Source organism: Oncorhynchus mykiss, chromosome 29 (genome assembly GCF_057628025.1).
Source record: "Oncorhynchus mykiss isolate SJ-2025 chromosome 29, ASM5762802v1, whole genome shotgun sequence".
Taxonomy (NCBI): Eukaryota; Metazoa; Chordata; class Actinopteri; order Salmoniformes; family Salmonidae; genus Oncorhynchus; species Oncorhynchus mykiss.
In genome coordinates, this window is record NC_143050.1 from 8,517,156 (window position 1) to 8,529,250 (window position 12,095).

Here is a 12,095-nt window from a genome sequence, read left to right on the forward strand (position 1 = left end):
GTGAACATTATTATAAAGTTATACCAATATATTTTCCCAACTCACTGTTGGGACGGTCAGCATGAGGTATGCTTCCCTTGGCCTGATTGTCTCAGTCTCCATCCTCGCTCACTAAAGAAAACGTTACATCACAATGCTGTGTTCACAAAGAAAGAACACACTTTTTTTTTTTTAGCACTATTTATACTCCCACAAACATATTTTGTCTGCCCTTAAGTTTAGCTCTATTGTAGTGGGGTAATATTTGATTTGTGCATATTTTTAAAAAATTTATTTTACCTTTATTTAACTAGGCAAGTCAGTTAAGAACAAATTCTTATTTTCAATGACGGCCTAGGAACAGTGGGTTAACTGCCTTGTTCAGGAGGCAGAACGATAGATTTTTACCTTGTCAGCTCGGGGATTTGATCTTGCAACCTTTCGGTTACTACTAGTCCAACACTCTAACCTCTAGGCTACCCTGCCACCCCAAGCGGTACCAGTCAACAGTTTGGACACACCTACTTATTCAAGGGTTTTTCTTTATTTTTACTATTTTCTACATTGTAGAATAATAATGAAGACATCACAACTATGAAATAACACATATGGAATCATGTAGAAACCAAACAAGTGTTAAACAAATATTTTATATTTGAGATTCTTCAAAGTAGCCACTCTTTGCCTTGATGAAAGCTTTGCACACTTCGAAATTCTCTCAATCAGCTTCTTGAGGTAGTCACCTGAAATGCATTTCAATTAACAGGTGTGCCTTGTTAAAAGTTCATTTGTGGAATTTCTTTCCTTCTTAATGTGTTTGAGCCAATCAGTTGTGCTGTAACAAGGTAGGGGTGGTATACAGCCCTATTTGGTAAAAGACCAAGTCCATATTATGGCAAGAACAGCTCAAATAAGCAAAGAGAAACAACAGTCCATCATTACTTGAAGACATGAAGGTCAGTCAATACGGAACATTTCAAGAACTTTGAACGTTTCTTCAAGTGCAGTCACAAAAACCATCAAGCTCTCTGATGAAACTGGCTCTCATGAGGACCGCCACAGGAAAGGAAGACCCAGAGTTACCTCTGCTGCAGAGGATAAGTTCATTAGAGTTAGAGTCCTGGAGTGTCAACCACACTGACATCCCTCCCATCTACTGCTGCCTGCTTCATTTCTGTTTTACGTGTTACTGAGGACCAGTTCTGTTCAGAATGGATACTTCTCCCACCAAGGATGGTGTTTCCTGTTGCACTCTTCCCAACACCGCTTTTTCCAAGCAGAACAATCCTTCACTCTGGGAGATTCCTGATGGAGGAGCTCCTTGAAACTGTTGAATCTGTGTATAGAGAAATACATCACATTTGATAAACTGATACTGTAAAATGACTACCATCTCATCCCCTGTACAGGCAGTTATTGGTGTACTGAATAATAATGATTTATTTCTGGTGTTTAAATCTTTATGGTGAATGTGGAGTTCTGGGGAGTTCTGGCACACCAAGCCAATTTATTAAAGCTTCAATCTGGGATTTGGGAAGCTGTTCAATAGTCATTTCAATTCTTTATGTACATTGATTCTTGAATAATATCACAAATGCATCGTAAGATCATTATAACACAATGTAAGATTTCATTACTCCAATTTTTGCAAACAACAAAAATGTAAACAAACAGGTCTATCTATAGCTTCAACATATAAAACTATCTATTGGTTGTGATGGACTGTCAGTCATTGTATCTAAACCACTGAGAGGTTACATTTCTCCAGCCCCATCCCAGCTTTATACCACATTAAGTGGCTGAGGGGGACATTGTTGTCTTCCCAGAATGTACATCTTTAACCAGAAGACCAGAGGGTTATACTAATTAGTAAACATTTAATAAATCTTCCTCAAGTATTGTCTCAGTCATTGTCATGCCAAACAAAATAACTGGTCTTACAATTCTCAGACTCCAGTCACCCCATTCATAGACTGTTCTCTCTACTACCGCATGGCAAGCGGTACCGGAGTGTCAAGTCTAGGTCCAAGAGGCTTCTAAACAGCTTCTACCCCCAAGCCATAAGACTCCTGAACAGCTAATCAAATGGCTACCCAGACTATTTCCATTGCCCCCCCCCCCCCTTTTACACTGCTGCTACTCTGTTATCTATGCATTGTCACTTTAATAACTCTACCTACATGTACATATTACCTCGACTAACCGGTGCCTCCGCACATTGACTCAGTACTGGTACCCCCTGTATATAGCCTCCACATTGACTCTGTACCGGTACCCCCTGTATATAGTCTCCACATTGACTCTGTACCCTTACCCCCTGTATAGAGCCTCTACATTGACTCAGTATCGGTACCCCCTGTATATAGCCTCCACATTGACTCAGTACCGGTACCCCCTGTATATAGTCTCCACATTGACTCTGTACCCTTACCCCCTGTATAGAGCCTCTACATTGACTCAGTACAGGTACCCCCTGTATATAGTCTCCACATTGACTCTGTACCCTTACCCCCTGTATAGAGCCTCCACATTGACTCAGTACCGGTACCCCCTGTATATAGCCTCCACATTGACTCTGTACCGGTACCCCCTGTATATAGCCTCCACATTGACTCTGTACCGGTACCCCCTGTATATAGCCTCCACATTGACTCTGTACCGGTACCCCCTGTATATAGCCTCCACATTGACTCTGTACCGGTACCCCCTGTATATAGCCTCCAAATTGTCTCTGTACCAGTACCCCCTGTATATAGCCTCCACATTGACTCTGTACCATAATACCCTGTATATAGCCTCCACATTGACTCTGTACCATAATACCCTGTATATAGCCTCCACATTGACTCTGTACCGGTACCCCCTATATATAGCCTCCACATTGACTCTGTACTGGTACCCCTGTATATAGTCTCCACATTGACTCTGTACCGGTACCCCCTGTATATAGCCTACACATTGACTCTGTACTGGTACCCCTGTATATAGTCTCCACATGGACTCTGTACTGGTACCCCCTGTATATAGCCTCCACATTGTCTCAGTTCCGGTAACCCCTGTATATAGCCTCCACATTGACTCTGTACTGGTACCCGTTGTATATAGCCTCCACATTGACTCTGTACTGGTACCCCCTGTATATAGTCTCCACATTGACTCAGTACTGGTACCCCCTGTATATAGTCTCCACATTGACTCTGTACTGGTACCCCCTGTATATAGCCTCCACATTGACTCTGTACTGGTACCCCCTGTATATAGCCTCCACATTGACTCTGTACTGGTACCACCTGTATATAGCCTCCACATTGACTCTGTACTGGTACCCCCTGTATATAGTCTCCACATTGACTCTGTACTGGTACCCCCTGTATATAGTCTCCACATTGACTCTGTACTGGTACCCCCTGTATATAGTCTCCACATTGACTCTGTACTGGTACCCCCTGTATATAGTCTCCACATTGACTCTGTACTGGTACCCCCTGTATATAGCCTCCACATTGACTCTGTACTGGTACCCCCTGTATATAGCCTCCACATTGACTCTGTACTGGTACCACCTGTATATAGCCTCCACATTGACTCTGTACTGGTACCCCCTGTATATAGTCTCCACATTGACTCTGTACTGGTACCCCCTGTATATAGCCTCCACATTGACTCAGTACTGGTACCCCCTGTATATAGTCTCCACATTGACTCTGTACTGGTACCCCCTGTATATAGCCTCCACATTGACTCTGTACTGGTACCCCCTGTATATTGCCTCCACATTGACTCTGTACTGGTACCACCTGTATATAGCCTCCACATTGAGTCTGTACTGGTACCCCCTGTATATAGCCTCCACATTGACTCTGTACTGGTACCACCTGTATATAGCCTCCACATTGACTCAGTACCAGTACCCCCTGTATATAGCCTCCACATTGACTCTGTACCGGTACCCCCTGTATATAGTCTCCACATTGACTCTGTACCCTTACCCCCTGTATAGAGCCTGTACATTGACTCAGTATCGGTACCCCCTGTATATAGCCTCCACATTGACTCAGTACCGGTACCCCCTGTATATAGTCTCCACATTGACTCTGTACCCTTACCCACTGTATAGAGCCTCTACATTGACTCAGTACCGGTACCCCCTGTATATAGTCTCCACATTGACTCTGTACCCTTACCCCCTGTATAGAGCCTCCACATTGACTCAGTACCGGTACCCCCTGTATATAGCCTCCACATTGACTCTGTACCGGTACCCCCTGTATATAGCCTCCACATTGACTCTGTACCGGTACCCCCTGTATATAGCCTCCATATTGTCTCTGTACCAGTACCCCCTGTATATAGCCTCCACATTGACTCTGTACCATAATACCCTGTATATAGCCTCCACATTGACTCTGTACCATAATACCCTGTATATAGCCTCCACATTGACTCTGTACCGGTACCCCCTATATATAGCCTCCACATTGACTCTGTACTGGTACCCCTGTATATAGTCTCCACATTGACTCTGTACCGGTACCCCCTGTATATAGCCTACACATTGACTCTGTACTGGTACCCCTGTATATAGTCTCCACATGGACTCTGTACTGGTACCCCCTGTATATAGCCTCCACATTGTCTCAGTTCCGGTACCCCCTGTATATAGCCTCCACATTGACTCTGTACTGGTACCCGTTGTATATAGCCTCCACATTGACTCTGTACTGGTACCCCCTGAATATAGTCTCCACATTGACTCAGTACTGGTACCCCCTGTATATAGTCTCCACATTGACTCTGTACTGGTACCCCCTGTATATAGCCTACACATTGACTCTGTACTGGTACCCCTGTATATAGTCTCCACATGGACTCAGTACTGGTACCCCCTGTATATAGTCTCCACATTGACTCTGTACTGGTACCCCCTGTATATAGCCTCCACATTGACTCTGTACTGGTACCCCCTGTATATAGCCTCCACATTGACTCTGTACTGGTACCCCCTGAATATAGTCTCCACATTGACTCAGTACTGGTACCCCCTGTATATAGTCTCCACATTGACTCTGTACTGGTACCCCCTGTATATAGTCTCCACAATGACTCAGTACTGGTACCCCCTGTATATAGTCTCCACATTGACTCTGTACTGGTACCCCCTGTATATAGCCTCCACATTGACTCTGTACTGGTACCCCCTGTATATAGCCTCCACATTGACTCTGTACTGGTACCCCCTGTATATAGTCTCCACATTGACTCAGTACTGGTACCCCCTGTATATAGTCTCCACATTGACTCTGTACTGGTACCCCCTGTATATAGCCTCCACATTGACTCTGTACCGGTACCTCCTGTATATAGCCTCCACATTGACTCTGTACCGGTACCCCCTGTATATAGCCTCCACATTGACTCTGTACCGGTACCCCCTGTATATAGCCTCCACATTGACTCTGTACCGGTACCCCCTGTATATAGCCTCCACATTGACTCTGTGCTGGTACCACCTGTATATAGCCTCCACATTGACTCTGTACTGGTACCCCCTGTATATAGCCTCCACATTGACTCTGTACTGGTACCCCCTGTATATAGTCTCCACATTGACTCAGTACTGGTACCCCCTGTATATAGTCTCCACATTGACTCTGTACTGGTACCCCCTGTATATAGCCTCCACATTGACTCTGTACTGGTACCCCCTGTATATAGTCTCCACATTGACTCTGTACTGGTACCCCCTGTATATAGTCTCCACATTGACTCTGTACTGGTACCCCCTGTATATAGCCTCCACATTGACTCTGTACTGGTACCACCTGTATATAGCCTCCACATTGACTCTGTACTGGTACCCCCTGTATATAGCCTCCACATTGACTCTGTACTGGTACCACCTGTATATAGCCTCCACATTGACTCAGTACTGGTACCCCCTGTATATAGCCTCCACATTGTCTCCGTTCCGGTACCCCCTGTATATAGCCTCCACATTGACTCTGTACCGTAATACCCTGTATAGAGCCTCCACATTGACTCAGTACCGGTACCCCCTGTATATAGCCTCCACATTGACTCTGTACTGGTACCCCCTGTATATAGCCTCCACATTGACTCTGTACTGGTACCCCCTGTATATAGCCTCCACATTGACTCTGTACTGGTACCCCCTGTATATAGTCTCCACATTGACTCAGTACTGGTACCCCCTGTATATAGTCTCCACATTGACTCTGTACTGGTACCCCCTGTATATAGCCTCCACATTGACTCAGTACTGGTAGCCCCTGTATATAGCCTCCACATTGACTCTGTACTGGTACCCCCTGTATATAGTCTCCACATTGACTCTGTACTGGTACCCCCTGTATATAGCCTACACATTGACTCTGTACTGGTACCCCTGTATATAGCCTCCACATTGACTCTGTACTGGTACCCCCTGTATATAGCCTCCACATTGACTCTGTACCGGTACCCCCTGTATTTTGCCTCCACATTGACTCTGTACTGGTACCCCCTGTTTATAGCCTCCACATTGACTCTGTACTGGTACCCCCTGTATATAGCCTCCACATTGACTCTGTACTGGTACCACCTGTATATAGCCTCCACATTGACTCAGTACCGTAATACCCTGTATATAGCCTCCACATTGACTCTGTACCGGTACCACCTGTATATAGCCTCCACATTGACTCAGTACCGTAATACCCTGTATATAGCCTCGTTATTGTTATTTTACTGCTGCTCTTGAATGATTTGTTACTTTTATTTATTTATTTTATTAAAAACGGCACTGTTGTATTCGGCGCATGTGACAAATCCATTTTGATATAAATAGTTAGTTAAACTTACTGAGACAGATGGATGTCTTTTCCAGCAGTGATTTGACCTGTTCCGGATCACCCCTCTTGTTGTTGAACACATGGTATCTTCCACTGTATTTTCTCATCACTTCTGTGAGGTCATCTGAGTCAGCAATGAATTCTTCTATAGTCTGGTCTTCTAACTCATCTCCTCTGGTGAACAGGATCCAGGTTTGCTTCAAAAGACTCTCTCCTAGAAGACCTTCTACTTTACTGATGACCCTCTTCTCTTCTTCTGTTAATCTGTCTATCTTCACCACCAGGAGAAACACACGGGGACCAGATGAGGTTAACTTGAGGACTTCCTGGAATTTCTCCTGAATTTGCTCTTCAGATTGATCGGGGTTACAGAATCCTGGAGTGTCATACACGACAAGATCTATTCCTTCAATGGTGACATTTTGTTTCTCAATATCAGCAGTCACTGATTTGGAACTCTTCTTTGAGACAAAATCCTTTCGTCCCAGGATGGTGTTTCCTGTTGCACTCTTCCCAACACCGGTTTTTCCAAGCAGAACCATCCTTCTCTCTGGGAGTTTCCTGATGGGGGAGCTCCTTGAATCTGTTGAATCTGTGTATAGAGAAATACATCACATTTGATAAACTGATTCAGTAAAATGACTACCATCTCATCCCCTGTACAGGCAGTTATTGGTGTACTGAATAATAATGATTTATTTCTGGTGTTTAAATCTTTATGGTGAATGTAGAGTTCTGGGGAGTTCTGGCACACCAAGCCAATTTATTAAAGCTTCAATCTGGGATTTGGGAAGCTGTTCAATAGACATTTCAATTCTTTATGTACATTGATTCTTGAATAATATCACATAAATGCATCATAAGATCATTATAACACAATGTAAGATTTCATTACTCCAATTTTTGCAAACAAAAATGTAAACAAACAGGTCTATAGCTTCAACATATAAAACTCTGGGATGTCATGGACTGTCCGTTATTGCATCTGAGAGGTTACATTTCTTCAGCCCATCCCAGCTGTATACCACATTAAGTGGCTGAGGGGGACATTGTTGTCTTCCCAGAATGTATATCTTTAACCAGAAGACCAGAGAGGTATACTACGTAGCGGGATAGAGGAGTTAGCTAGCTAACTTTGGTGAATTCTGAGTTCAACTCGGGATAACTGTTAAACTTAACGAGAACCCCTTTTCCACGCCTATAGAAAATACTAGTATTAAGTCACACTAAGTTATACTGTGTGTTATGATTCAAATGCATCCTGTCATTACTAAATGTGTAGTGGGATGTATTTTAATATTACTATTTAACACAAAATAACATTTTATTAGTAATTATTTAATCAATCTTCAGGTATTGTCTCAGTCATTGTCATGAAAACAAAATAACTGGTCTTACAATTCTCAGGCAGGACGACCTATAATCATCTCAGCTACAGGATACACATGAAAAGATTGTGTTCATAACGTTATCAATGACATGACCTACTGAGCTCTCATCTAGAATATCTAGTTTTCTATCATCAGTATTATACTGCTTCAAAACACAGTATTTCAATCATGGAAACATTAACAATTAGTCAACATTACATTTCTGGCTAATCCTTTATATAAACAGTTAGTTATACTTACTGAGACAGATGGATATCTTTTGCAGCAGTGATTTGACCTGCTCAGGATCACCCCTCTTGTTGTTGAACACATGGTATCTTCCACTGTATTTTCTCATCACTTCTGTGACAGAGTCAGCAATTAATTCTTCTATAGTCTGGTCTTCTAACTCATCTCCTCTGGTGAACAGGATCCAGGTTTGCTTCAAAAGACTCTCTCCTAGAAGACCTTCTACTTTATTGATGACCCTCATCTCTTCTTCTGTTAATCTGTCTATCTTCACCACCAGGAGAAACACACGGGGACCAGATGAGGTTAACTTTAGGACTTCCTGGAATTTCTCCTGAATTTGCTCTTCAGATTGATCGGAGTTACAGAATCCTGGAGTGTCATACACGACAAGATCTATTCCTTCAATGGTGACATTTTGTTTCTCAATATCAGCAGTCACTGATTTGGAACTCTTCTTTGAGAAAAAATCTTTGCGTCCCAGGATGGTGTTTCCTGTGGCACTCTTCCCTGCTCCTGTTTTACCAAGTAACACCACCTGCAATGGTTTGGATGTAGCTTGCAAAAGTTTGGATTGGTGCCTGATCTTGAAGGAATTATCAAAACCCTGAGCCATGTCATTGCATTTACGTTGATTTAAACTGACAGCTTTGCAGCTTTGGTTCACCAATAGGCGTGTGTGTCATTGAGTTCTATCATAAATCTATCATGTAAAAGCAGTCCATTGAAATGTATTATTGGTAGGGTAATATTTAGGCTACATATTCGTATTAAATCAGACATAACACAATCAAGATTGATCATGTCTTCCGTGACGCAATTAGCTTGAAACTTCGTTTTATCGGCATATTCAACAGCGTTTACTAAACATTACCTTCAACAGTGTTATCCTGTGATCAAGCCATCAATGTTTTGTGATTATTGTTAGCGTAAAAATGTTAGTTAATGGGTTAGCAATTAGCATATTTGACGTTTCAGTGGAAACATTACTATTAACAGCTTTTTGATAAGCGGTTTAGCAAACAAATACGTCCAGTATTATCGTCATACGGTCCCCAGTTATTGGCCACCTTATTATTTTGTTCAATTACAAGATATATCCGTTTAATTGTGTTCGAAAAAGAGACACCGACCTCTTCTCCGAAGTGTTTACTAGATAGTTGGCTCGTCTTCCGGTTAAAAAAAGATACTTGTCCGTCAACTTTTCATTGCGTTGCCCGGCGCGCGCGCCTGTGGACTTCTTCTAAGGTTTAACGGCGGTTGGCATCCAGTTTGTTACATTACCGCCACCTACTAGACTGGAGTACAACTCCCTTATACTTTACTTGAAAAAAATAAATACCCTACCATCTAACACTATACTCACTAATTTCCAAATTATATAAAATAAAATGTACCCCCTACTCCACTAATTAAACGTATTTATTCCTACCTCGTGCCATCACTCTGACACACATCCTGTAACTCTTCTGCTGTCAAGTCTCGCACACCCAAATACCTCTCTGCAGCTGCCACTACAACCTCAATTTTCGGAGACTTCCGATTCATCCCTGCAGTACAATTAATAACCATTGCTTAAATTCTAAAAATCTAATCTTACTGAATCTTATTTAGCTTTTTGGCCTATCCCTCTGTACTGATATATCTCTACTACTCTCACCACTCCTCCCCCTTGACCCATCTTCCTCTACTTTCTTCACTGCCTCAGCATATGACAACTCCTGCTCTACTCTAACCCTGGAAACCTCAACCGGCTTCTCTCTCGCACGAGACGTTTCTGATCCCCAGCTCCATGGGCACCCCTACAATTAACACATTCCATTACTTTCCCCAATGCTACACATTCCTTTGTCTAAATGCCCTTCTGCACATTTCTCACTCCTTGGACCCTACCACCTACACACTGCTGCCACATAGGAACACCTTGGACCCTCCCTCCTACACACTGCTGCCACATACCAATAAGCTGGACACCTGTAACAACGTAATGTATGAGGTACATACGCTCTTACAGGATAACTTATATATCCTAACTTCTCTTTATCAGGCAAAGACTCAACTTCAAAACTCAAAAGAACAGACAATGACTCTTCTGTTTCCCCACTCTCACCACCCTGTCTATGTCGTATCAGACGACAAGCATCACATACACCGGGAATCTTTGCCCTCAGCTAGTCAACGTTTATATCTACTGTTACCCCAGTTATCACTCCTTTCATTGGTGACCTTTTCTTGAAAATGAAACAATTAACTTTTCTTGCCCCCGTTCGTTATACTTTGAGCGCATTCTTCATCAGCCCAACAGAAACACAATCATCACTAGACCACTTCTGGTTACCTTCACCGATTCCACATGACCCAACTCTTTTTTTTCCCCACCCACCCGTGAAACCACAAATGGATCAGCCAAAAGGTAAGAGTCACTTTTTCCATGAACTTCACTCCTACTGTCACAGACTCTTCTTCATCCTGATCCTCGGTGTATACAGGTTTTGCGGATTCATCTTATGTTTTGAGAAAGTAGATAACAGTTTAATACAAAAATTTAAATTATTCATACTCATTTACATCAAATAAAACTTTAATTTCAGTGATGTGCATTGACATAAACAATGAAAATACTGTTGGAGTTTGTGTTGCAGAGATGCACTTGGAAAGTAAAGGAAGAAATACACTAGATGGGTTGAATCAATATATATTATATTTTAGACATGTAATTATTTTTTACAAATAAATTATTGCAAATGAAAACAACAAAAAAATATTGACCTCCATCGCTATATTGTCACAGAAATCACAATTAAAACCCAGCTCCACCGTCACTGCACACACCTGTAGTGGAACCAGAAGTCACTGCACACACCTGTAGTGGAACCAGAAGTCACAGCACACACCTGTAGTGAAACCAGAAGTCACAGCACACACCTGCAGTGGAACCAGAAGTCACAGCACACACCTGTAGTGGAACCAGAAGTCACTGCACACTCCTGCAGTGGAACCAGTGCTGACAGAAGTCACAGCACAACCATGGCACCTCAGACTCACACTCCTGCGGGGAGCTTGCAGGTGGATCACACTCCTGCGGGGAGCTTGCAGGTGCTGCTCACTAAAAATAAAAACTATACCATCAAATTGATTAACATGGTTTGCAAATGTAGAAGTACTACAGCAACAATAGTAATTAATACAACAGAGAGAGGAAAAACAACGATGATGAAGTACCTGAGAGAGATGCCATGGGTGGCCTGACAGAGGTGGCAGGTGGAGCTTTTCTCTTCCTTGTCTGTGCTGCAGTTTGAGAAAAGTACTGTTAGACAGAGCATGTTTCATGAAAACCCTTTTCAGCTTTTTACACCAATACCTCTGGAGGAAGCTGCAGATGTTTTGGAGGAGGTGAACATGCCTCGAGGGCTGGTGCTGTGGACTTTAGATATGTAAAGAGAGGATTATTATTTTTTTTTTAACATTGCAGCTTTATAAAACACATAATAATCAGTATTTTTTTCCCCCATACTTTAACATGTGTTTACCTGTGGAGGTGGCTGTATTCGAATTGCAGGGGGCAGGGAAACCAGACGAGGCTGCTGTGGCTACTAATAATGTAGTAATCTAATAGATTGTCATAAATCATTTGAATAAATAACAA

At 42.6% G+C, this 12,095-nt stretch overlaps 1 protein-coding gene across 1 annotated transcript; it reads right to left on the reverse strand.

Annotated features, from left to right (window-relative positions):
- Positions 1-503: 503 nt before the first annotated feature.
- On the reverse strand, positions 504-9,694 carry LOC110521967 (GTPase IMAP family member 8). Its single transcript, XM_090226460.1, has 3 exons — positions 8,462-9,694; positions 6,841-7,422; positions 504-1,315 (listed from the first exon to the last, which is right to left on the reverse strand). Exons 1-3 carry the CDS (start codon positions 9,063-9,065, stop codon positions 1,269-1,271), a joined length of 1,233 nt encoding a protein of 410 aa, XP_090082586.1. The 5' UTR covers positions 9,066-9,694; the 3' UTR covers positions 504-1,268.
- Between the last annotated feature and the right edge of the window lie 2,401 nt (positions 9,695-12,095).

Excerpts from the sequence above, each read along its gene's own strand:
- LOC110521967 (XM_090226460.1), bottom strand. The coding sequence starts at position 9,065 with ATGGCTCAGGGTTTTGATAATTCCTTCAAGATCAGGCACCAATCCAAA. Across the intron at positions 7,423-8,461 it reads AAAGATATCCATCTGTCTCA|ATTCAACAGATTCAAGGAGC; the intron begins GTAAGTATAACT and ends CTCTATACACAG. Across the intron at positions 1,316-6,840 it reads AAAGACATCCATCTGTCTCA|ATTCAACAGTTTCAAGGAGC; the intron begins GTAAGTTTAACT and ends CTCTATACACAG.